This window comes from Podarcis bocagei, assembly GCF_964188305.1.
Source record: "Podarcis bocagei genome assembly, chromosome: 3".
NCBI classification, from domain to species: Eukaryota; Metazoa; Chordata; class Lepidosauria; order Squamata; family Lacertidae; genus Podarcis; species Podarcis bocagei.
In genome coordinates, this window is record NC_138127.1 from 35,917,850 (window position 1) to 35,944,479 (window position 26,630).

General features: G+C 39.2%; 2 protein-coding genes across 5 annotated transcripts in view; one reads left to right on the forward strand and one right to left on the reverse strand.

The window, feature by feature from the left end:
• Nucleotides 1-23,632, forward strand: part of CRYBG1 (crystallin beta-gamma domain containing 1) — a 92,067-nt gene extending 68,435 nt beyond the window's left edge. Inside the window, exons 10-23 of the mRNA XM_081186539.1 lie at nucleotides 1,184-1,310; nucleotides 1,799-1,834; nucleotides 3,034-3,191; nucleotides 4,099-4,225; nucleotides 5,409-5,554; nucleotides 6,870-6,996; nucleotides 7,141-7,173; nucleotides 8,241-8,353; nucleotides 8,937-9,066; nucleotides 12,567-12,706; nucleotides 15,140-15,263; nucleotides 15,507-15,665; nucleotides 18,209-18,371; nucleotides 21,625-23,632. Coding sequence (XP_081042665.1) covers nucleotides 1,184-1,310; nucleotides 1,799-1,834; nucleotides 3,034-3,191; nucleotides 4,099-4,225; nucleotides 5,409-5,554; nucleotides 6,870-6,996; nucleotides 7,141-7,173; nucleotides 8,241-8,353; nucleotides 8,937-9,066; nucleotides 12,567-12,706; nucleotides 15,140-15,263; nucleotides 15,507-15,665; nucleotides 18,209-18,371; nucleotides 21,625-21,713 — 1,672 coding nt within the window. The 3' untranslated portion in view covers nucleotides 21,714-23,632. The remainder of the gene's footprint in view (nucleotides 1-1,183; nucleotides 1,311-1,798; nucleotides 1,835-3,033; nucleotides 3,192-4,098; nucleotides 4,226-5,408; nucleotides 5,555-6,869; nucleotides 6,997-7,140; nucleotides 7,174-8,240; nucleotides 8,354-8,936; nucleotides 9,067-12,566; nucleotides 12,707-15,139; nucleotides 15,264-15,506; nucleotides 15,666-18,208; nucleotides 18,372-21,624) is intronic.
• The window catches only part of RTN4IP1 (reticulon 4 interacting protein 1), a 97,228-nt gene that overhangs the window by 17,771 nt on the left and 52,827 nt on the right, over nucleotides 1-26,630 (reverse strand). For 2 of the 4 annotated variants that reach the window (XM_081186622.1, XM_081186624.1), the window contains one exon: nucleotides 24,323-24,412. In XM_081186622.1, the coding sequence (XP_081042748.1) occupies nucleotides 24,323-24,412 (90 nt within the window). Of the gene's footprint in view, nucleotides 1-20,981; nucleotides 21,523-24,280; nucleotides 24,413-26,630 lie in introns of those variants that run through there. The other 2 variants (XM_081186621.1, XM_081186623.1) reach the window with 2 other exon arrangements.

Below are 26,630 nucleotides of genomic sequence, written 5' to 3' on the forward strand. Positions count from 1 at the left end.
CAGAAAGAATGTAGTTGGTCAAGGGACTCATGGACTCAAAAAGGTTGGAAACCTCTGATAAAAGGTATGATTCACTGAGAAACATTTAGTGAAGTAAATATAATATAAAAATTAATATACAAATACTTAACATATCTACATATTTATACCCTTGTCATCTTGTAATGCATCATTAGTTCTACCTGAGAGCAGGAAGACATTCAATTAAACCAGGGATTCTGGGCTGCAACAAATATGACTGTCTTCTAAATTATTTTTACTCATTTTTGTTGAATAATGGAAAAGATTGCTCTCTGTTAAGTGCATTGGTGATTCAAAATAAATCATTAGTACATATCCCAGGATTGTATTAAATCGTTAAACTGAGATATAGGTGCTGACTAAATGTCAGTGATGAAACTGCCAAGGTACTTTTCAGAATGGGTGAGAATGATACAAAAGTCATACTAAAAGAAGGGGGGGGATTAAATGAAAGGATTTCAATTGAGAATCAGTATCTGTTATAGTTTGATTATTTACCCCCACCCTACCATGTGGCATTCTGGTAGACTGTAATAGTGAACCTTGGGAGTTGGTTTGTAAGTGTCATACAACTGTGTAAGTGGCTTTATCTTGATAATTAATGGAGTCACCAGTACTGATTTCATTAAGTGTTGTATCATAGCGTCATTATAAACACTGAGAATGAATCACAAGCATTGTCAACTGTAGTGGCATACACTGTTATACATCTGTCAACATGTCTGAATTAGAAGTATGTATTAAGAAAAATAAGTACACTACAGTCATTTTAGGAGATTATTTATGAGCTTTGAAGTCAATGCTATCTTTCAGTAATGATGATTAATTGCTGCAGAATGCAAATGATGGTGAACAGAAGTTAAAAGTTGGCTATGTATGTATGTATATGCCACAGTGAATACCTGAAATTTAGTGAATGCTTATAACCACTATATATTTACCCTTCAGTTATATTTTACCCTGATCAGTAATACAAAAAAATATTTTATTTTACTGTTTATTCTACCCTGTTGTCTTAACAGTGGTTTAAAAGGGGCTCTTTGTCATCTCCCTTCTGGGAAATAGCTAGGATGAGGTGTCTTTAGCTTTAATAATGTAATAGCATCATGTTTTATCGCAGCATTGTCTGGACCTTTTTCCCCTTGTCGTTTTCAATTTGTAGATGGCTACTTTATGAAGAACCTGGTTTCCAGGGAATCCCTTTAATGCTGGAACCTGGAGAATATCCTAATCTATCCTTTTGGGATAAGAAAGAAGCATATGTTAGGTCCATGAGGCCCTTGAAAATGGTAAGATAATGATATGAAGACTACAGGGATGGTAGAACAGCTGTAACTTTATAGTGTCCCATAAAAGGGCTTCTTCCATTGGAGGAAAGAAACCTTTGTTACATTTTTGCATACTTCAGAGTGTAAGAGGCGGCCTGCTGCATCAGGCCAATGGCCCATCTAGCCCAGCATTTTGTGGTCATAGTGGCCAACTAGATGCCTATAGGAAGCCTGTGAGCAAGGCAGGCTATTTCCATCTTGAACTGTTTCTAGTAATTGAAATCTTTTAATAGCTGCCTCGTATTTAATGGGGTTTTTTTGTTTTTAAATCTAATTTGGCTGAATTTAAAAGGAGCATTTTTATTTTTATTCCAACAGATGGCACATTTAACTTTCAGACTTTAGAAAGTGAATAATAGCTGTTGAATCATGCTTTTAACTTCTTTAACAAAATTAAAATTCAATGACATTTCAATTACCTTTCTTCCCTGCCCCTTCAATATTTGCAGGGTGGACGCAAAGTTGAATTTCCTGAAAGCCCAAAGGTAAAAATATTGTAATATGAATTTCCTATATAATAAAGTGTAATAATAAAAGTGTATCCCTTGAGCTATATACAGTTGTACCTTGTTTTGCGACCGGGATCCGTTCTGGAGCCCCAGACTCTAGATGAAAAGGATGCATGACAAAGTGCCGCTCTGCACACACAAGCAGAGCAGCTTGCACTTCTGCGCATGCGTGATTTAGCGCTTCTGTGCATGTGTGAGTGGCAAACCCAGAAGTAACCTGTTCTGGTACTTCTGGATTTGCTGCGGACGTTCAACGAAATGGACGCTCAACGAGGCTGACTCAAAACGAGGTACCACTGTATACTAATGTTGTTGTACTCTCTTTCTGGTGTAAGTAACAAGCTTACTGCTTTATCAGTCATTCTCCCCTTAAAGCTTTCTGGATTCAGTCATGTTTAGAGTACATTTATTAAAATCAATGGGACTTAAGTCACAAGTAACTTTGGTCAGATTGATTTCAGTTGGTTTTCTCTCTTGTACACATGACTTGGCAGGTCAGTCCAACTCCTTACAGTTGCTGCCAGGATGCTGTGGAGCAATGAAGCCTCCACCACATCCTGGTCACTCATGTCAATAGTGGAAGGTGGCGGTGGTGTTCAGGCACCAGGCCTGATCCCAGTGCCAGTTCTAGGCTGGACCCAATGTTGCCATCTATGAGACTGGCTCAGATTCCAGCAGATTCCAATCCTCTCAGCTCTGCCTCCTCCCATCTGAAGGAAACCTGTGAGCGTTCTACTGCATATTTGGCAGCCAGCAGGCACAGGTCAAATGACACTTCTGCTCAGTACAAACCCCCACAGCCCAGCATAAGGGGGTTTGTGTTGCATCCTAAGTCTGGATCTGACTGCTGCTTAAAGGCAAGTAATGGGGTTATCAGTTGAATCTCTTGGGGAAAGGGATTCACCTGAGCCTAGGAGTGGGTTGTGAGAAATTTCTATCTTATGTAGCAATGGTATTGGTGTTTTTTTTAAGCCCCAATTTAAATAATGTATAAAGAATACTAAGGCTGAAATCCTACTTACTTAGAGGTAAGCCTTGTTGTATTCAGTAAGGCTAACTTCTGAATAGGCAATGATTAGGATTGTGATGTTAGATAATAGATGTGAAAGCATATTAAGGTCTTGGAAAAGGCACAATATTAAATACTATTTACCATCTCCCTCCTTTTGCTAAAGGTCATTATATACGAAAAGCCATTCTTTGAAGGAAAACATGTAGAGCTTGATTCAGAATTAGTAGCTCTTGCTGTGGAAGGAAATGAAAAAGAAGAATCAGCAGAGCAGGAAACAGGAACACTCACATCAATAGGATCCATAAAAGTGAAGGGAGGAATGTAAGTATTGCCTGGAGCAGGTGACTTTTCAGCAGGCAGCTACTATAGTGTAGAGACTGTATTGTGTAACAAGAAGTTGACTAGACTGTCCATGTCCACAGCATATGCCTCCTATGAAGGATCATAATGAATGAGTCTAGGGTCCTGCAGCATGTATGCACAATGAGACAGACAGACAGACAGAGGAAGGAGGATTGTGGTTCTATTACATTACAGGAAACACAATGGTCACTTCATATATGATACCTGCTAATTTCCAGAGTGTATGAAGCAGCCATAATACTTGTGTGATATGCATGTTTGTGATAAGATGTTCCTTTGTCCCCATTAATTCACTCTTGAAAAGTGTTGAAACATTAGCTAGCAAACCTTTTTAATGCTGTGTTGATACTGTGATGTATAATGCAATCCTTCTGAGATCAGTAGGTAAGGATTGCAGCATATATAAATATAAATGCCACATGATGCTTAATTTTAGAGATGTTGCTTGACTTCTGGAAGATGTATCTGACTTTAGTTTGTTACTGCTGTAACAGCCTACCTGCTTATCCTGGGAGTAAGCCCCCTTAACACAAAATGGCTTATTTCTGAATAGGCATGTATAAGATTGCACTGTTGGTCCACATAGTTCTTTCCCACCTTCTTTTGTTAAAATGTGAGGTATTAAATCGGATTAAATGTGGCTAAGTTGGTCATGTGTTTAAAGATCTCCCATTGAAATTGTGGGTCCTGTCCCTTATTTCATTTGCAGTTTTTATAACAATTTATTTTAATTATCATTTTTGCTGTTCATCTCATTATTTTATTTTTTGCCGTTAATGCAATAAGATCACATGTTTTGTACATACATTCTCTTGTTCACAATTTATACTACTACTTTTTCAAAAATTTTGTTTACCCTTTTTAGTTGGGTTGCTTATGAGAAGCCAGAGTTTGCAGGGCATCAGTATTTGCTGGAAGAAGGAGAATACCAGGAATGGATGGACTGGGGTGGTTATGATGAGCAGGTGCAGTCGCTGAGGCCTGTTCTAGGGGTAAGTTTAAAAATGATGAAAACAAGTGTAGACTGAGGAAAACACATAATAACGTTTGCGGTTCGCTCTGTTTTGCTTCATCCCACTGTCTTTGTTTGCATGGGGGGGATTGAGAGTGGGAAGACATTTTGCCCTTCTCATAAAATTCCATTCAATCCCCCCCCATGCTCCCCCATATCCAGTATGTGGGGTGGGTGGGTGTGAAAGATGGAGGGAAACAGAAACCTGGTGGATCACAAACAGCAGGCCTAATTTGGTTTGAATGTGTTTTTGAGTATGTATTCCATTGAAAGAACTGCTGCTTGACTAGACTGTATAGTAGACAGAAGCTTTCCTGGGGCTGCTGCCTGATAATGTGCAAGTTTGGGCAAACATTGTCAGCCTGCCCAATGCCAGGAATCAGCTATATAGCTACAGCAGCAGATGCCAGAGAAAAGAGGAAGACAGGGTGGATCAGAGAAGAGGGAGGAGTGCCAGGGATTTCAACCTCTCTTGTTTTCTCTGGAGGAGGAGAAAAGTAGGCAGGCACCCATCCTGGTGGCTAAGGGGAGGAACAAGAGCAAGTTAGCCTCTAATCTGAAGGCCAGGAAGGAATCTGGGAAAGAGAGGCATGGTTATTTGTGGCCTTGCTTGGCCCAGCTTGACCAGTACAGAGTGCTTTCATTTGGACTTCCTTTGTTTCTGTTCTCACATTAAAGCTGGCCTGTATTCATCAACATAACTCTGAACACAGGACAACAGTTCCAGCATAGTGTTGTCTGTTGCTAGATGGAACCAGCAGGTTAAAGACAGAAGCAGTGCAATGCTTACAAGAAACTGCATCAGCGCTTTGATACAAACTTCAGTGTATACCCATATTTAAAGTGCTTTAAAGTTTAAGCCGGCGTCTGCCCTTGCAATTTAAAGATGTGGAGCACCAATTCTGCAAGGCCACTTCTTTCCACTGCCACCGCATATTGTTTTAACTATGCAAGGCATCTTTTCTCCTTCCAATTTAAATAAATCTTTTGAGTTTTGGAGTGGACTACAGAGGAAGTATGTCTTTTACAGTGTAGGGCAGGGGTGGGAAACCTTAATGCACCCAACATCTGCACCCAAAACACCTGCTTAGAGTTATATTCTTCTATCACAGAGACTGTATTTCTTTTGCCCTGATGGCTTTCTGTTTTCTTTCTTTCCACAGAGTTTTATGCAACCTCACATGATAATGTATGCTGAAAAAGACTTTGGGACTAAAAGTTCCAATATAAGCGTTTCAGGAATTGTTTCCCATTTAAAGGATACTGGCTACGGACTAAGGACTCAATCCATAAATGTGTTAAGTGGAGTGTAAGTCAGATGTGTAGCTTCATTTTCATTTTAAATGGTTAATTTGCTGTAAAGACATAAGTACAAGGAAAAGAGGCCTGAATCAGTAACTCGGTATTACTTCTTTGTTGTCTTTGTATGTGTTTCCTGTTGTTATAGCTGTTATAGTGTTGTGTTGCAGAAAGGATAATCTGTACTGTTCCTACCATGCCGATTAGTCTTCTAGATTAGGTGTATGAAATGAGAGCAACATAGCAATCTTCATCCAGCACCTATGGTCGTGTGTCTGTTGCTCCTAGAAGTAGTTGAGTACTACTAAACAGATATTTTCATCAGAACATGCATTGAGGGTGTACTAGTTCAAGACAGCCTTGGCAAGCCATGGTTTATGAAGTTGAGGGTGCGTGACACCCATCCTTTCACATACCAGCTGAACATTTGCAGCATAGCCTTAGTGTTTGCAGCACTAGAAGCCTGATACATTTATTTGTCCAAGAGACTGGCCAAGCCTGCTTTATTTTCAAAATTTCTATTGCATGTGATGTTCAAGTATAAACATGTCCCATTTGAGTTTGATCTTCATGGTTAACATACTGTTCATCCCTCCGTCACTTTGACTAAGCAGTTTACAGAGCATGTTGGGTGTGTGTTTAAGGCATATGCCTCAAATGATTAATCAACAGTGTGTTGATGGATCTGTTAAACATGAGTCAGAATAAAAGAAAATGGTAAACTTTTAAAATGTGACACTTCAATGGGCAAAACATACAGTACTTTCATGCTAGGCATGCTTCATATGCCTGGTATAATTTTACTGAAATGCAACTTTGCTTTACTAGAGTTTATTATCCAGCCATGTCTTGAACTAAGAAACCTAAAATCTTGCTTCTTCGGACAGAAACAAACTATGAATAGTGAATTTAAAAAAATTGTGTGCATGCACACTTCTTCAGATACACTGAAACAGAAGTTACCAGACCCTTATATATAGTGAGAGGGTGGGGAGGGGTATTACTCAGAAGGGTGGTGGAAATGGGTGATTAGCTGATAGGTGTGGTAAACTGTTGATGACTGTTAACAGGAAAAAGACCAATTGCAGTCATTAATGGTCATCAACAGGCAAACAATATAACATTTCATTATGATGACTTTATAAAATCCTTGCTGTGTTTGCAAACATATTATTTTTATATGAAGCTAAGTACATTGAGTACAGCTTACTTAGTATCAGTCATTTCCTACGATATTCATAATTAAATATTTTATTTAATTATTTTTAAAAAATACAATGCATCAATTAATTGGAGCATAAATCATGGTTTTTTTTCCCCCACAGGTGGGTGGCATATGAAAATCCTGACTTTACAGGAGAGCAGTATATCCTTGATAAAGGACTGTATCCCAACTATGGTACATGGGGAGCTAAAAGTTGTAAGATCTCTTCAGTTCAACCCATAATTTTGGTAAGGTTTGTTTGTTCGTTCTGCTGGGTTTTATTTTATTTCCTACCAAGCTAGCTTGCTCCGTATTTCATTAATCAATATTCTTTCTGTATAATGTATATTTCTGGCGTCATATTTGTCTCTTTTTCCCTCCATTTATTTTAGGACAACATGAGTGATCATACGGGGAAATTTAAGGTAAAACTTCCAAGCTTTTACATAGCAAATATAGCAAGCTGAATTGAGATAACATAAAAAAAGACGAGTAGAGAGGCTGTAGGCAGAGAGATTCACAAAGTGGAATCAGTACCCTGGGAGGAGGCAGACTGAGTCCTTGTCAAGTTTTGCCAGATGCTTGAGAGAAAATGTGTATCTAATGCAAATGTCCTGGTCCTTTTAATGCAAGAACAAATGTATTTGCAGGTGATGCTCAGGGTTTCCTAAAATACTCAGGCTTTTGCGAAAGGACTTTTCAATCTTCCCAGGGTGCTTCTCTACATGGTATCATGCAGACATGGCCAACACATGGAAGGATAATATTGGTTTTGGCAGTGGGGAAGCACCCACAAATTTTGGTTAGCCTTAGCTACTGGCCAAAATGTGCAGTCACCATCAGCCCTGCTCATCCCCTGACTCTTGAGAGGGATCTTGCCTGATGTTGGCTGAGTTCCAAGGCATTTGGAAGCATGGGAGCGCTCTGCTTCAGAAGCTCAATATGACTATAGGTGTGAGTTCCCACCTTTGTCTGAAGTACCAAGCTCAGGAATGGGATCTCATCAAGATTGAAAAATCTCACTGCTTTCAAGTTGAACCAACATTCAGTCTGTTCAAGCTCTAGCCTGTTTTTCATTCTTCACTGTGACAAGAACACATCAGATCAAAAGATACTGTTGCCAGTGGAGCCCTAACAATAAGGGAAAAGACAGTTTGTCTATCTTAGAATAAAGCTTCACTTCCAGGTCAGCAAATGGAATCAAGAATTGACTGTCAAATTCTACTACAAAGTCATCTTTGTAAAATAGTTTGGAAATACTTCTTACTTAAATGTACATTACATACATTTTTAGTTTAGTTTAAAAAAATGTTTTGCTTGTATTCATAGATAATTAAAATGATATCAGAAGTTTCTGTTTAACAACATGGGGTGATACCCAACTAAGTGCATTAGTTCATTTATTTCTGCAGGTCTTTTCTGACACTCACTATGTTGGAATTGTCCTGAGCACAATGTTTAGTGTTTAACGTGACCTGCTTTGTCTTTAAAGGTCCAGCTGTTTTCGGAACCAGAGTTCCAGGGTAACTGTCAAATATTTGAGAAAGATACTTCAGAGATCGAGGAGACATTCCTTGCTATGTCTTCAAAAGTATTATCTGGCAGGTGAGTACGAAATTGCATCATTGAACTCCCAAGCAAGCAAGCTTCTGAGTGTGCAACAGATACAAACCATCTGGGTAACGCTGAATGGGCTCAGGGTGGATGCATCTTCCCATTTGGGATTAGTGGAATCAAGGTTTTTGTTCTTAATAGTAAAATCTGTCTAAAAATGTAAGGGAGCAACTAAGGATAATGACAAGCATTTTGTGTATTCAGAAGTGTAGTGGAAGGGATTTGAATGCACACTTCTTGGCTTGATAATGATTATTTCCCCACCCTTTAGAATGCATGTCTCTGCTCATTCTGAATAACTTCGCACAAGAACATGTTGATACTGCATTGCATGATGCTAAGTCTCTTAAACATATCAGTAAGGAAACATGTATTTTTAAAAGCCCATTAATGGAATATTCTTATTCTTTATTGATGAAGAATAATGCTACATCTGACTGAGCACTCAGGCAGCAGGCTTTCAAGCTATACAGAGCTTGGGTTGAAATGGCAATTAACAAAACTAACAATGAAGAAAACTGGCAATTAACAACAAAGCAAGAATTTAACATTGCCATTTTCTTCTTTTTTGCAGCTGGATTGCATATGATGAAGAAAATTTCTCTGGAAATCAGTATGTGTTAGAAGAAGGAGCCTATCCTAATCTGTCTGCAATGGGTTGCCTACCCAAAACATGCTTGAAGTCCTTAAAAGTTGTAAATATTGTAAGTTTTACAAAGAGTTGGATAGCCATTGCAAGCTGAAATTGCCTCATTACTGAGCTAAGTTTTTATGACTAAGTTATAGAAACAAAAATTGACCTAAAAATATGCTTCTAAATAGTTTATTTGGGGGAGAGGAAGCATATATTGTAGCTCTATGGAGCTGACAGCAAATTAGCATGGAATAACCTGCATGGCTATCTGTATTTTTAGATGTTGCAAAATCCTACCATTAATCGTTGGTTTATGTAACAAATTTTGTATCCCACCCTTCAGTACATATTCCTAGGGTAGCTCATGATTAGTAAAAAAGCAATTCAAAGAATAATCCAGCAGTTAAATCTTTGCTAAATTATTTTTCAGGGTTGATTCTGTGACTTCAGGAAGATCAGGCTGCAAACATGAATTAATTCAATTAGAAGATTAATCAACTAAAGCAAAAATTCCCTCCATTAATTGAGGGCCAGAGTAAATATGACAGGGCAACTACATGTATTTCATAGAATCATACAGCTATAGAATAGTAGAGTTGGAGGGGTCCCCAAGGGTCATCTAGTCCAACCCTTGCAATGCAGAAATCTCAGCTAAATCATACATGAGAGATGCCATCCAACCTCTGCTTAAAATTTTATTTACCTTGTAAAGTTTTCCCTTATAATGAGAACCCTTAAATTCCCAGAACATATTCTTGCTTCAGTTGGTACATGGTAAATCCCTCACTTTCGAGAGATATCAGGATTCTACCTATCACAAAGTTTCTCTTGCTGGCTATTTTAAAAGCATCCAAATTAATCCTAAGCAACATAGAGCATTTTGTGCCCAGCCTTCTTCCCCTTTGTATAACTTGAGTCCTTTCTGCTTCCTCTGACCTTCTCTCAATTCTTTAATATTCTCTAAAGTATATTCCCTCCCACCTTCCTTTATACTTGCACTCCTTTTATCTGTCCTTATATCCTTAGTCCTTTCTCACTTCCAGCCAGCATTAATGCTTTTTTGCTTCTGATGGCTGCCTTTTATACAGCCATTGTACACCTGAATGTCTTCCTCAACCTCCCCTCTCAACATTTCCCTTTCAGCCTGCCTACATTTACAATCAGGTCAGCTGTCTTGCCAGCCCCTCCCCTTCACATACATCTGTTGATATAAAGTAGAGGATGAGTTTCTTGAAGGAGGAAATTAGTGAGCAAAATGTTCACGGAGGATGCAGTAGGACAAAAGATATTCCTACATTGCCAATTGAGTTGGCTGATTCCTGCTTTCTTGCTGTACTATGCACCACAAGAAGACAGGAATGCTCAATTGTCCCAGCTTCCCAGGGTGGTCAATGCTGCCTTATTTGCCCTTATTGCTAATGGTACATAATCAAATCTGATTGGCTACATAATACCATAATGTCATATTGTTAATTTATAAACCCTGATTGGCTAGAATCACACAAGGAGTAGGTGTAAAGTGCCATGAAATGAAGAAGACAAAGTATCTGGAAAAGTTTCAATGAGTATTTCATACTCCACGCTTGTTTTTCTCAAGATAAAAATTCATAGCAGCACTAGAAAAAAATGTAGTAGAAGTGCTTACTTCTTAATAAATACACAGTATTCATTTAATTGACCACGAAGGCCCAAAGCCCATAAATTACCTGCTCTACATTTGTCTAGTAGTAGTCGTCAATTTTGGGCACAACAGATTCAACCGCAAAGCAAAGCTTTGTATTTAGCAATTTGGTAGTTGTTAAATTGCACTGAAAGAAGCTGCTGGTGCTAAGTAAATGTTTTCTTTGAAAGTTCTGTTAACAAAACAAACAAATTGCAAGGCACCTGCCTTTTCACATCAATAAACACCTTGAAGATTTGCAGGTTGTGCTAACATACTAAAGAAGTATCACTAAACAGCATGCCTGGAATCTAATTTATATCTTGCTTATATATAAACAAGATAATTCCACAGACTTGGAAGGCTGTTTTACTCAGATGTTCATGGGCTCTGCTGAGAAGCCAGCTGCCTTTGGCTTTTCCTCAACTGTCACCTAGGAGTGCCCATTTCATCAAGCTGCACCAGAGATACAGAAGGAAAGCAGGACCATTTCATCGGCTCTGCTAAGAAATCAACTGCCTTTGGCTCTTCCTTTTTCTCATATGTCAGCTGCCGAAGGCCTCTTCATCAGGCCAGCTGAATTGTTCTATCTCAGCTGGTTTATATAAGAATTGTAATTCTAAGAATCGGTGCCCGAGTTCTCCTACTCAGACTATTTAAGTATTTTTGTCACACCCCTGTCATTTCACTTTAATTTTTTCTTAAAGCATATACAGTATTTATTTGAATCTAATGTGCCATTGAATCTAATGCCTACCTCAATTTTCAAAACCATGTATACCCTAATTTTTGCGAAGTAATTTGGCCAAAAAAGATGTGCATTACATTCGAGTAAATACAGTATTATTTCTCTCATTCAATAATTTTAATGCTGCAAAAGGATTTCTGTGCCAACTCCAAATCCTTCCCTACAAACTATACGGTCCTCACCAATCTAAGCCTTAGCAGAAATGCCATGAGTACGTTTGAAACATTTTGTATGACACAGTGAGCTCCTGTTGCTCGGTCCCTGCTCCTGCCAACCTAGCAGTTCGAAAGCATGTGCAAGTAGATAAATAGGTACTGCTCCAGCGGGAAGATAAATGGCATTTCTGTGTGCTGCTCTGCTTCGCCAGAAGCGGCTTAGTCATGCTGGCCACATGACCCGGAAGCTGTACGCCGGCTCCCTTGGCCAATAAAATGAGATGAGCGCCGCAACCCCAGAGTCAGTCACGACTGGACCTTTAAGACACCTTGACTTTATCTATACCTTGTCTAGAATTATAAATTAGTAACTCTTGTGCATGGAATAAGTGCATAAAATAAATGTTATGTATAAAATCCTGAGTAGCAGAGTTTAGAGTTCTTACTTTGTAAAGAATTACAGATTTGCAGCACATCTGTTTGTCCATATAGCTGTAGGAAAAGTTCTGCAATTTTAGCTGTTGCTGACTCATGAAAATGCCAGCCAAGAATGGAAGGTGTGGCTGTAAGTCATCACCTTGCTTCTCTTTCCAGTTTTCATCCCACACTTGAAATAACTTTTTCATGAGTAATGCCTTTTATACAGACTTGCCACCTAGTCAGTTCCAGACCAGAGGACTTGTTTTTCATTTCTCTGAAAAGATAGCTGTATTAGATAAGTTATTTAGCTTGAACTGAGGACTTGAAGCCTTTCCAGATACCATGGTTTACAGTACAGTATTACTGAACTAACCTCCCCAACCATTCCTATGTTGGAGAATTGTTCAAAGGCAAGTTGCTGTAACATTACAGTTTTAGCTAAGGCAATAGCAATGTAATGCAGCACTGAGGTCGGGGATGACCCAGATTTAAGTGGTGGATAGTGCTTGATGAACATCTCGCAACTGTCCAGCACATTAGTAAACATCAGATGTACAAGAATTAAACAACCTTCTCTTTTAAAACAGGAACTTTCTGAGCCAACCATAGCCCTTTTTGAAAAGGAAGACTTCAATGGAAAGAAAATGGAATTTACTACCGAGGTCTTAAATCTCCAGTTCCTTGGCTACAACCGTCATGTGGCTTCAGTAGATGTCCATGGTGGCATGTAAGTTCACTTTCTGAAGTGAGGGATTTGTTATTTGTAGAATGAACTAAGTGAGGCTTACTTTTAAGTATACATGTACAGGGTTGCACTGTTAAGTGGAATTTTGTAGATACACTGTCTTTTAAAAAGATGTTCCTGTCTCTAAGGCAGGGATAGGGACTATTTTTCAGTCCAAGGACCACATTCCCTTCTATGGAACATTCCAGAGACCAGATCTCAGCAGCAAGGGGACCAAAGGCATAAGTAAGAAGAGCAATGACTCTGACTCTTACCTTTCTATACTGGGCTACACACCAAAGTCGGGCGTTGGTGCACTCTTTGTGCAATCAAGAGGCATCATACAGTTCAAGGATGCATTCCAGCCAGACAAAAACACAAGGACAGTGCAAAGTGTGGCTAGTGAGAGGTGTGGCCTCTGAAGAATGCCAAGGACCAGACAGAAAGGCCTGGGGTTCACCTCTGGGTCTTGGGCCTGAGGCTCCTCACCCAGTGTTAGAAACTGAGATATGATGGCTAGGAGCTAAATGGCACCTGAAAGCGAGGTTATGGGCGCAACAACAGAATGTCTAGGCACACTTTTTTATAACAAGAATACAAAGCTGAACATGAATGAACCGCAGCTAAAATTCTATGTTCATTTTTTTACATGATCTAGTCCTTCCCCTGCCCACCCCCTAATATTTTTTAAAGGGTCTCTTATCCATTCTTCTCAGAGTAGCTGGAAGTGGGGAGGCAGGAAAAAGTCCTCCTTTCCTTCCACTCTGCAGCTTTAATCTGAAATCTTAGGCGCAGTACTGCGCCCAGAGCTCAGAAATTGCTCACGCTTATGGATTTCTCAATTGCAAAATGCGCCTAGAAGAATGGAAGTTTTGAACACTGTCCTCACCCCTGCTGTAAGAATTTGAACCTGGGTATTTTAGGCTGTCTTAACTGACGCGAGGATGAACTCAGGCTTGTTACTCTGTCAACCACTACTCAGTAGTGGTTTATGTAGCAGGACATTATCTAAATACACCATGTTTAACAGAATTGCCAGAAAACTCATTCAAGGTGAAAATTCAGGTATCTGCATGTCCTCACATTTTTTTAAAAAAATGGTTAGTTGCCTTGGGCCTAGTGGTGACATAACGTTTATCCATAATTTGTAAAGATCCCAAACCATGAAACAAAGCCAAGTTTCCGTGGTTTTCCTTTCCAAGCTAAGGCCTACTCCAAGACTGTAGGGTAGGGAGATGTTGGCAAGGTCTGCTGTCTACCTTGCAAGCAGAGGCTAGAAAAATGGGGAAAGGGGTGGGAGAGGGTGCTCAGTTCAAATATAATTCTTACTACACACTGTGAATTTTAAGCCCACTTCATACCCTGGCTTCATATCCCAGTTAGCATTGGATCATTAATCATGGATTAGTCAAGTGTTACTGCATAATTTTTAGATTAAAAAAAACCCCCTGTAAATTAACGTCTGTGGATCAGTTTGTTAGTTACTTTACAAGCTTCGGGTGGCTTGAGCAAAGGACAGACTTGAACCCATCTCAGCTTTCACAGTGACATTTCCTGCTTTTTATTAGGCCTTTTAAAAGATATTAAAGATTATTATGATGGTTTTATTGTGCTCAAACATACACCACTGTTCTGTGCAATATAGTCATAAAGCCACCCACCTAAACGTATTCACTTAGAGGCAACTCTCACTGGTTTTCATGAGGCATAATAATAGTAGATCTGCTGCTTAAGCAAGATATATATATACTGTTGTATGTAATTGTAAAAATGTCACCATGCTGTGTTGGGCAGCCATGCAAAGTGCAGTGTGACAACAGAATAGGCAGGCAAATGAGCAGGCAGCCCTGGCAATATGCATGGGGGTTGGGAGGCCCAGATGAGCCACAGGAGAATAGCCAGGTCAGACCAAAACAGCTTCCCAGCAACTGTATTGCTCTGCTGTTGCTGTACACCTCAAATCAACGATGCTGTTTCAGTGTCAGCTAGGTAGGAGGCCAAGATTGGGGGGCGCGGGGAGAGATGGCAGCAGAGCAGGAGGCTCGGGCCTGTCCTGCTTATTCCTCTGGAGAGAAGGAGAAAGCAGCTTTCATCCCCACCCCACATTCCATGCAAGAGGAAGAAGGAAGTCTGCTTTCTAACGTTTTCTCTCCTATTCACATAGCATACTCCTCACAGCAGCAGAGAGGATGACAAGAAAGGGAGAAAGGACTTTCTCCTTTGGTTTCCTCCCCACAGCTGGCAACAGGGTGTAAAAAAAGGGGAAGGGGGGTTGGTGAAGTGTAAAACGGAGGGCCAACAATGGGCTGGCAGAAGTGGTGAGCAGGGTGAGAAGAGACACTAGTATGCAATACTACCGCAGTAAATATTTTTAAAAGGTTGTTTCTCCTCATCACTTTTTAATGTACCTAGTTAGTAAAATATTGTTTGTTTCAGATGGATTATTTATGAATACAGTAACTATAAAGGTCGTCAGATTTTATTATCACCTCAGAAAATACCAAACTGGTATGAGTCAAGTGGCTACCACAAAATAGGTTCTCTACGGCCTTTACTACAGGTAAGACACTACAATTTACTCTGGGATGTCAGAAGCGTCTGTGAATCTTCTATCTTAACGTAACGTAATATTTTATGTATTTCCCTAATCCAGGGTTGCGATACTATTGTCTGTAAAAAGGGGGAAGCATCTTGAAGTGCTGTTGGTAATATTAATTACATTATTAGGTCAAGGTTAGCCAGACAGGGCTCATAATGTTTGCCGGTACTGTAGTGTTAAAAGCCATGATTTATTTATTTACAGAAAAAAGCATATTTCAGACTGAGAAACAAAGTAACAAAGAAGTTCATGTCAACTGATGGAAATGGAGATGACTTGAATCTTCTTAGGATACAGGTTGTGGAAGATGCTAAATCTGATGAACAAGTCTGGATTTATCAAGATGGATTCATCAAATGTAGGGTAAGGTTCTGCCTTAATAATTACTTGCTAACAGCACCCATCCTATAGGAAAAATAGGAAATAACTTTTCTATACTGTGATAAGTGAATAGTAACTGAAATGGGAACATGAGCTCTTCAGCAGTTTGATGAAAAGCATGGTTCTATTTTTCGTCGGCAGCTTCGTAAAAGGGCTGGTGCCAGGCTTAGCGGGTCCTTGGCTTTTTAACACCAGTGGCTTTCCCCATCTGCCACTGCTGCCTGGCTCTGTTGCTGCCCCCTGACATTGCTACTACTGCCAGTCATTTAACTCCCCCTCGGATGTATTTAGGTGGTCGAAGCAGCATTGAAGCCTGGGAAATGGAGCACACTCATGAAGGATTGGGGATGACATGCCTGCCATCCAAAAGGTTGCCCACTGGGTAAAACATATAAGGAGAGTAACAGTTAAAAGAAGCATCTTGGTGGGGAGGCTCTGATGTCAGCCCTGGTGAGACTGCCAGGATGCACTGAGCCCCAACAGCTGCCCATGTTGGATTTCCTATGAGTGCAGCCCCACAGTGATTCTTAAGGGGAAAGCAAAAAGGACTTTGACCAGAGGCTATATTCCTCTTGGCCCCCCCCCCTATTATTTGCTGCACTAAGTAGCTGTACCTTGTGTTCAATGCAACTTTTTTTATACTCCTCTATTAAAAAAATAACAAGATTACTAAAGACATGAAAGTGCTAAAATAATAGCTGCTTTACAGGAGGAAGATACTGGATTTTTCAGGGTTTTTATAGTCTCTCTTGCTGACTTTTTTGAGCCCTTTGAAAGGGCTATATAATTATTATTACTGACCTGGAACCTTGACAAATATAGAAGGAAATGTTGAGTTTTGAAAGCAGTCTTTTAGACAATTTATTAATAATTCTATTGCTGTTTGGTTCCTGCTTTATAGTGGAAATATGTGTTGTTTCAAAATCAAATTGTGAACGTCTACATCAAGGCTTGCAACAGTGGTGCCTGCCAACACTAGCCTAGCAGCTAGACCTAAAAAAATTTGCTTGGAAGTAAATCCTACTGCGTTACACACTTTGATGATCAAAGTAAAAAAAAAAAATCAGGCCGTAACATCAAAACAAAGTGAACAGAGCTTGAGTGACAAGCCATGTGTCTTTTTTTTTAAAAGTTGTATAACTTGACCTAAAACATTCTGCCAAAGGAATAGATTTCTCAACTCACAGTGGAATGGGTTTCTTTCTTGCAATAAACCAAGAGCATGTCTCAACATGGAACAAATAGAAGCTGTGCACTTACAACAGGCTGCAACACTGAACGGGTTGAGTTTAATGCCTCATCTTAACACATTGGAAACATTAAAGTGATATTAAACCATTACTTTTCATATGTCTTCATTTCAGCACTCAGTTGAATTCTTGCAACCCAGTCTGAAGTAGATAAGAATAATACCTTTTTTGTCAACGTACAACCTGTATACAGTGAAATTAACTGAGCCTCTCCCCCCCAAACACTCAATCTCATTGCACTCCTTGTGCTTGTCGCACAACACACCAACCCCAAAAGTCAGTTGCACTGTATTATTTTCCGTTCAGCAGCCTAACAACCTAGAACAGTAGAACTATTACTTAGCCATTGCTCAGTAATATACACTTTGTATGATCTCCAGCTGGGAATTGCATTACATCTAGCTTGTTCTGTCTATCATGGCATCAGTCATCCATTCAACATAGCAGGGATAAATTATCTTTAATTCAGACAAGTTTATGTGGAAGTAGAGTGTTATTAGCAAGCTGCTTTGGTGAACGTATACAATGATAATGAGTTGTGATATTTGTTGTGTTATTTGTGATACTGCTTAATTATAATACATTGAGACTGAATTGCCAGCCACCTTGGGCATTTTTAAATCCTGCTTTTCCATAAAAACGTAACAAATAAATAGTTCACAGGCAGAGGGCCTTCTAGTAGTGGTGCCTACCCTGTGGAACACTCTCCCATCAGATGTCAAGAAAATAAATAATTACACGACACCTGAAGGCCGCCCTGTATTGGGAAATTTTTTATGCTCTTAATGTTTCACTGTGGTTTTGTATTTTTAATATTTTGTTGGAAGCCACCCAGAGTAGCTGGGGCAACCCAGTCTGATAGGTGGGGTACAAATAATAAAGCTGTTGTTCAACGTACCTTGAATGCCAAATAATTAGTAGGCTTTTATTTTTCATCTCTAAAAATATGGCATTCTGCTACTACTTCATATTCTGTATGGCAAAAAGTAAGCCACGACAAAACTGCAACTAAACAGTTAATGCACCTCTAATAATATGTAAGATAGTCTTTTTTAGAGAATGAATGAACAAATGTTAAATAATGTTGCAGTAACAGCCGCTATATTGTGGGAATACTACTAGAATCTCCGAATACTGAAAATCAGTTTGTTCAGAGGAAAGTATCAAGAGAGACATGAAAATATCCACAATCCTATCCATGCATATGCACAAATATACTAGTTTTGGAAGTAAGACCAAGATTTTTTGACTCATACTTTCTATTTAACTGCACAGCTGGCAGAAGAACTTTGCTTGACAATTGTGGGTAACCTGATTACACCTGGTGCCAAACTGGGCCTGGCACTTCAGCAGAATGAAGAAAAACAAAAATGGAGTATTAATCCAGATGGGAGGATTTACAGAAAGATGAAACCAAACTTAGTATTAGATATTAAAGGTAAGAACTTCCCAGCTGTAAGTTATAAACAACTCTGAATTGGTATTTAGTGAAAATGAATTTCGGTAAGATAAGTGGAAAGAAAGACATGGCTTCATGTTGTTTGTATTGAGTGTGCAATTTAAATTCCACGTTTTTCAGCAATAGCCCATTATCTTTGGAAATCCTTATGATCTGGTTAATGCAGAGCAATATTTTTTAAAGGCATGCTTTCCATACTGGGTTGGGGTTAGAAGGACACACCTTTTGAGCCCTTTTAGCTAATGTGAATTGGTAGGCAGAAATCACACTTTTGCCTGGGCCAGTTACTGTAAAGAGTCAAGAGCACTGTTTGCATTAAACAACTGCTGAAAACCAAACCACCTTGCATCGATTTGTGATGCTTTTCAAAGAATCTATATAGACTTCAGTTTAATAATAAAGTTTTTATTATTAGTTTTAATAACTGGATTCAGATTATTGTCTTTTCTGAACACTTAAGCAGTTTAATCTGTAGATGGCATAGGTATAGTGTCTATTTTTGTAGAGAGTTGAGGATTTACTGTTTTATCATAAGCCATGTAGTAAATCTGCTTTTTCTCTGAAAAACTGCATAGGCTTAATATCAAAGTACAAAATCATTCTGGACAGACGTATTGCCCCAAATAAGTTCGGCAAGCTTTGTTATTTGCATCAGAGCAGTTTAGTGTTAATACTCGGTTAGTAAAGTTAATATTTACTGAGTTCCAGTCATACTAATGTCAGGATCTTTAGTTTAATAGAAAAACAAGGGGGCCAGTGGCAACTCAAAGAGGAAAAGAGTAGCATTTGTCAGTACAGTGGTGCCTTGCAAGACGAAAATAATTCGTTCCGCGAGTCTTTTCGTCTTGCGATGTTTTTCGTCTTGTGAAGCACGGTCCGTTGCAACTGCGCCTCTTCAAGCGGCTTTTAAAAAAAAAACGCAAGACATTTTGTCTTGCGAAGCAAGCCCATAGGGAAATTTGTCTAGCGAAGCAACGCAAAACCGAAAAACCTTTTCGTCTAGCGAGTTTTTCGTCTTGCGAGGCATTCGTCTTGCGGGGCTCCACTGTATATTAATGCCTATTCTAGTTTGTGAGCTGATACTAAGCTTGTACTTTCTAAGTGTGTGTTATGTTGCCCTCTTGAGGCTGCAGTTAGAACTGACACTAAAAGATAGATGGACTTTTTCTGTAACAAACAAAACTTGATCTACTTGTTCACTACTAGCTACTGCAAAAAACCATCTTGAGTAATTTATAAAATAACCAAAACTGTTCCCATAGTTTCTACCACATGATGTTCCACGGCTCATACTTTTCCAGACAAGTTTCTTGCCAATGGAAATCTACAATACAACATTTGGAGAAAGCAGTATTGTTTTTATTATTGATGTGTAAATTAAATGCCAAATTTGTTGTCGTTTAGTCGTGTCCATGGGGTCACGAAGAGTCAGATGATGTCCTGCAGTCTACTTTGAGAATGCCAATTTACATTTTGTTAGTTAAATAGCATTCCTTTGCGCGTAACAGAGCTAGTCACTTTGAGTAGTAAGCATCCTCTCATAAAAGTCCCCTTGATCAGTTGTGAACATGATATATAATTTTGAGTCCATAGAGGTGAGATGCAAGGATTTCAGATACTCAAAAGATATACAAGCATTAATGATTATCAACATAGGCAAATGCCTGTTTAAAATTTAATAACACAAATTATCATATGATATACAGTGGTACCTCGCAAGACGAATGCCTCGCAAGACGGAAAACTCGCTAGACGAAAGGGTTTTTGGTTTTTTGAGTTGCTTCGCAAGACGATTTTCCCTATGGGCTTGCTTCGCAAGACGGAAACGTCTTGCAAGTTTGTTTCCTTTTTCTTAAAACTGTTAATACAGTTGCGACTTGACTTCGAGGAGCAACTCATAGCACGCGGTGTGGTAGCCTTTTTTGAGGTTTTTGAAGACTTTGGTGATTTTTGAAGCTTTTCCAAAACTTTTCCGACACCGTGCTTCGCAAGATGAAAAAAATCGCAAGGCGAACAAAACTCGCAGAACGAATTAATTTCGTCTTGCGAGGCACCACTGTATACACAGTCTAAACTCTAGTATGATCAGCCACGTTTTCAGGGCATGGTCTCACGTTAACGCAATGCAACATTCTAAATAGATGCAACATTACCTTTTCTGCAGTGGCTCCCCCTTTGCAGAATGCTCTCCTCAGGGAGGCTTGCCCAGCACCTTCATTACAAATCTTTAGGCACCAAGTGAAAATATTCAGTCTTTGGCTGATAGAACAATCTATGGCCTTTTAAATGTGCCTGGGATTTTTTTGGTTGTTATGTCATGCATTTTTTGTGTTTATTGTGTTTTATGTTGTAAGCTGCCCTGTGAACTTTGGATGAAAGGCAGTATATAAATTTAATAAATAATGACAATAGGTATGGTTTGGTTGAAAACCATGGGGAATGGCCTGAAAAGCCTGTCTATGCCACCTTGAAGTTCTATCTTGGAAGACAGGTAGGATGTAAATGTAGCAAAAAACAACCACCCTACATTTCCCCATAAAACCTTTTTCTGTGGAATAATAGAGCAAGAATGCTTTTTTAAAAAAAAACACAGCAGGATCCACTTAAAAGCACCATCAATGGAAGCCTTGAACAATAGGGTTTCCCCCCTCTCTGCTGCCCCCTCAAACTGGCTCAGTGGGGTTGGGAAAACCCCCGGAACGGAGAGGAGGGGGGATCATTCCATCTGGCATGTTGAAATGTTTTCACAGATGCAACATCCATCAAAGTGTGACGTTGAATTCCTTGAGATTTACCCCAGTGGACCCAGTCAAACCAAAGTCATGACTCACCTTCTATGCAACAAGTTAGGACTTTGATCATAGCTATCTCAGACTAAGCTCATAGTTCCTGGTTATTAAAGAAATGGATTTATGTGTAAGCCTCTTACAGTAGGGAATATCTGCTAGATAAGTAAACACATAGCATTATACTTCATAGATTGGACACATCTTAGACTGAGGATTAGAATTTCTGATAACCAGTAAGTCATGTATACTTGCAGGTTGCAAGATAAATTTGCATGGCAGCTAGGGTGCAGGGAAGCAAATGTTGTCTTGAGAGGAGACTGCACAGAAACAAGAATGCCATCCTGCAGGAAGACAGCAAGTAGAGGAATTGGGGGGATTCAGTGATGCATCAAAGATTTGTTTTCGCTCACAAATGCTATACTGAAACTATTGTTTAATTTTAGGTGGGAAGCACTATGATCAAAACCACCTCGTTCTCAGTTCAGCCAGCGAAGACAGGCCAACACAGTGCTGGGAACCGCTGGTCGTATAAATGGCACAGGCTAAGAATCAGTTCCATCAACTTTATGAAGACTGGCAGAAAACAGGACATTGGAGCAGTCTTCACAGTAATTTTTAAAAACAATGAACAGAATTTGAGTGAGTGAGTGAATGCTGTTTGTACCCTTGGATTAAGACCGAGAGACCTACCCCCTTTCCTATTTGTTATTCAAAGGTTAAAACATATTGCAAGCAGTCATTATACATCATTGATAAGTTACTCATTCAGAATACATTTTAATCTGGTATTTTAAATTATTTACAAAGACTTGTTTTATTCTCCTTGGCTTCATGCTGAAACAGAATTTACATTTTTGCACTGGAATTTTTTTTACTGAAAATTTGCCTGCAGCTATTCTGTTTGGACCAAATATAATGAACCGTTTACTCATAAAATGAACCCAATCAAATCAGGCAATTTTAAAAATGGAGTTACAGCATTACAGTCAAATGTATTAAAGTACACTCTTAAGCCTGTGGTTGTACTTTTGTATCAAAGACAAATGCATATTCCATAAACATTTGCTGCCAGATAGAATAGGTTGCCAAATAAGCTGCTCAGTTCCTTAAAAATCTGCATGTCTGCCTTACTTTATACAACGTGGGACTCATCCAGACTTCTGCTTGTCTCACCACTTTCCCATAGCCAATAATTTAGCACTGAATTGGAGTAAATGTCACTCATATTTTCTGATTCAGTGCTAAAGTGTGGGTTTTCCCAGGGAGGGCAGTGGGGCAAACAGATAACCCATCAAAGTATGGGACAAGCAGAAGTGTGAATGAGCCCTTAGTAACTCTTTGTTAAAGGTCAAAATGTACCACTTTTGAAATGCAAGAGGAAATACTATTCCATAAAATCTGGCTTTGCTAGCATAGTAATTCTCTCTTTTCAAGCAGCTGCACCACCAACAACTGTTTGCTTCCCAACTTCTGTGCCCTAAAATTTCTTGGATGAAAATTGTTGCCTAAATTTTCATGTTAGTTTTATACTACTGATAATGTATTCAGAGTTATTTCAGTGTTAAGCTCTTTACTTCTGTACCCTGCTTTACAACCCATCCTGTTTGTTTCCCATCTTAGCATGTAGTGGGCAGACATTGCTGCATTTGAAAACCCACAGCAATAGCTTGTGTGATTAAGTACAAATTTTATCTGAATTCCACAATAATCCAAATTGTCCCCTGAAAAACACTAACACCATACTGTTCAGGTGAAAAACAGTCTAGAGGAGTTGCAGCCATTCTATAAAGTAGTCCCAGCAAATTGACTACCTATATGCTAAGGTGGGAACATTTTGAATTCCTTGAGTATTCAACTACATGACTCGCATGTTAGAGGCAGTCATGGAGAAGCTTGCATTCTCCTGACAAATATAATAGATGCTTGGTACCTAGGCATCTCTAGCAAACCAAAGCAATTTTCCAAGAGAAAACAGAAATAGGTTTTATATATAGAAACTTAAGATAGCTCTTAAAGTATTACTCTTTCCTAGTGTGAAGATTATTCTGTTATTTCTGTTACTACTCTTTCCTAGTGTGAAGAATATTCTGTTATTTCTATTACTTTGATCTTGAACGTTCTGATGCAAACCACTTAATACTATTGCTACTTGCACACCTGGGATGCTCTGTCAAGTGTCCTGAAAAGCTGTTAGGATTTTCCAATTCTGCACTGACTTGGTTAGACAACACTATTTTGTTAATTTGTTTATTGGGAAATTAGCACACTTCCACTTCAATCTGCTGTACAAATTATTGCTTTTGGTTAAAATATTTCTAGTGTTCTTGATAAGAACCTGCTGCTTATTTCTTTGAAACTTGGTTTTAAGGTGTGTTACTTAAAAATAAACATTTTTCTGTGCCCCAAACTATTGTATAAACATATTTTACAAATAAATATTATTCTGATGAATTCTATTGTGTATGTTTACAAACAGCTCCAAGTTCTGGCAAAAGTTGCAGGGAGCATAGATGAAGAGCAGGAATAATAGACTGCTGATAAAAATAGCATATTACAGCCGTTCTCTACAGGGCCAATAAGTTATTCAGAGTCTGAGCGTGCCACAAAATGGAGCATAGAGGGATAATTATGGGTGCAGGATTAGCAAAAGTCTTTCAGCTATCATGAAGCAGTCGGTATTAGCTTCATGAGATATGGCTATAAAAACTGAAAAGACTTGCCTCCAGTGTGGGGGGAAAGAGGATAGACCTATTACACTTTGACAGTTCATACACTGTTGATGCCAAGGGTATCTACAGAAGCAAAGCATTAATGTGAATCCTTAGCCAAAATAAAAAGCTTTTTAAATATCCCTTTCCATACACCTTAAGGGTTTTCCAGCCTGTCTTCAATGTTTTATGAAAACGTTACATTTTTGCTTCCTAAAGACTGTGCATTTAATGACCATGTTTCATGGTGTCATAACAAAAAAACATTTCAAAATAAGAATTCTATTGCTGCTGCAGTAACAGAGCATTAACATCTAGATATTAGTAGCTTACCAAAGTCCCATGTAAGAAAACTCACATAGGAACTAAAGAAATTTCACAGAAATCAGAGTACCTAGACAGAAAATATTTATTTATCTGTTACATTAATCACCGTTTTTCCACGTGCATGCCCTTCTTCCATCTTCTGGAAGGCCTTGGGAACATCAGAAAAGGAGAAAACTTGATCAATAACTGGATGTATCTGCAGGGGGGTGGAAATACATTGTTATTCTAATAGTTTGTATACAGCACAACAGCACAAGCCCACAACAAAAATATTAGCATATAGCATTAAAAGATAGTAGCAAACATTTTCAGTTTGCTTGAAACTAGCCTGCTTCCCCTACAGATTGTGCATCACTGTAGCTATGCATCTCAAGAGGACTAAATATTATACCTCTGCAGAAATAAAGCATTTCTCAAGAAAGAGAATGCAGGTTTTCCTTTCAATATTGTACCCTTATTGGTACAAAAGCAATCAATTATAGGAGAAGATCATGAAGATCTAGAAAAGGGCAAAACACATGATCAGGTGTATCATTTCTAACTAAATGAAAAACAAAAGCTGCAGATATTTTTAGTGATGCCCCACACACTTCAAGCAGTTATTTATCTGGAGTAGATGAAGCCAAACACTTTGTAAAACACATGCACAATATAAACAGCCCTTTGATTCCAGGTTTATCTGCTCTTTCTTCCAATATTTTGGAAGAAGAAAATGGGAGGGGAGCAAGATGGAAGGACCCAACATTTAGAACAGTAATCCCCCCCCCATGAGTGTATTATCTCCGTTTGGTTGAAAAGCGCATCCTGGCACCATCTAATTATACACATAACAACAAGGCTTTAAAAACAAGAGAAAACTTTTGTGTCAGCACCCCAGTAGTTCATTTCTCTCCTACAGGTGGACCATATGACCTTTATACAGAGTCATACCATTGGTCTGTCTAGCTCAGTATTGTCCACAGTGGCTAGCATCAGCTCTCCTGGAGTTCAGACACAAGTTTCCCTAGCCCTACCTAGAGATGCTGGGAAATGAGTCTGGATTCTTCTGCAGACACAGCAGATGCTCCACAACGAGCTACAACCCTTCCCTTCTATAGGTGGACTTTTAATAAGCATTGACACTTTAAAAAAATACTTTAAGAGTATATTTTGGGGGGAGTGATTCAAATAAATGTCCTAATGAACTGCACCACCACCGGAAGGCAATAAAATGTGCACTGATCACAACTGACCCTGGCACCCACAGATTCAGTGGCAGAGTGGATGAGCCCAACAGGCAAATGAGCTAGTCAGGATTCTCCCTCATGTGGAGAAGCTCTAAACATGTAAGCTGGTGCACATAGAGGGCTCCATCACACTCTTTACCAAATGGGTGGCTGCCATGAATGCTCAGGATTAGCAATACAAAACCCACTGCAAGTCTTCAGTCTCCCAGCTGCCACTGCCTTAATGCTGACTACAAACAAATCAAATCTGCAAGTGATCTTCACAATTGAAGCTAATGAGTTCTTCCATTAAAACAAGCCTCGCAGCTCAGAAAAAGTGAAATAGGATAATGAGGAACATACAGTAATTCCACACACAATTGCTCAAATCGGTAGAACATGAGACTCTTGATCTCAGGGTTGTGGGTTAATGTCCCACATCGGGCAAAATATTTCTGCATTGTAGGGGACTGGGCTTGATGGCCCTGTGGTCTCTTCCAACTCTGCAGGTCTATGAATAAATATCTATCACACACACCATTTTGGAAAAATAGCTTGTGGTTCACAGGACTAATCTCTAGGGGGCACAATCTTACTATTCCATGAAGTCTACAGCACTCTTTAAAAACAAGGCAAGTGAAGCAGTGTAGTTGGAAAGACCCTTGAATTTAAACTAAGATCATTTTTGAAGGCTGCTGCAAAAGGCTGAAAACTCATACACTACATTGTTGCAGACATCTGGTCTGACGGGCTTGTTGACCCTCAGCAATGCAAAAAAGTGACATGAACACTACAATTGATGATCACAGCAATCTGGTGCATTAAACACTTTATCTGGCCAGCTGATCCCGACCCATTGTTTCAATAAACCTGAAAAGGGCTGACCATGTACCCAGCACAATATGTCATTCAGTGTTTACTGCAATCAACCTGACTAAGACAAATATTTCTTCCTGTGCACAGGCGGGCAAGTCAGACAAATGCATTCAGCAAGTGATGACGTGATAGTAAGTGGAGATTAACTAGGCAATGAAAACACTATCTGTTTACAAGTACGCATCAGCCCCCTGGCCACAGAACACTTGTTTGTTCAAAGGAGAGAGATTAAAATCATGAAGTCTGGGGAGGGAAGGGATTACATATACCAATACAGAACTGCCAGCCTGAAAAAAAGAAGTGAAATTATTGAGCCGGAGTTCCAGTTACACG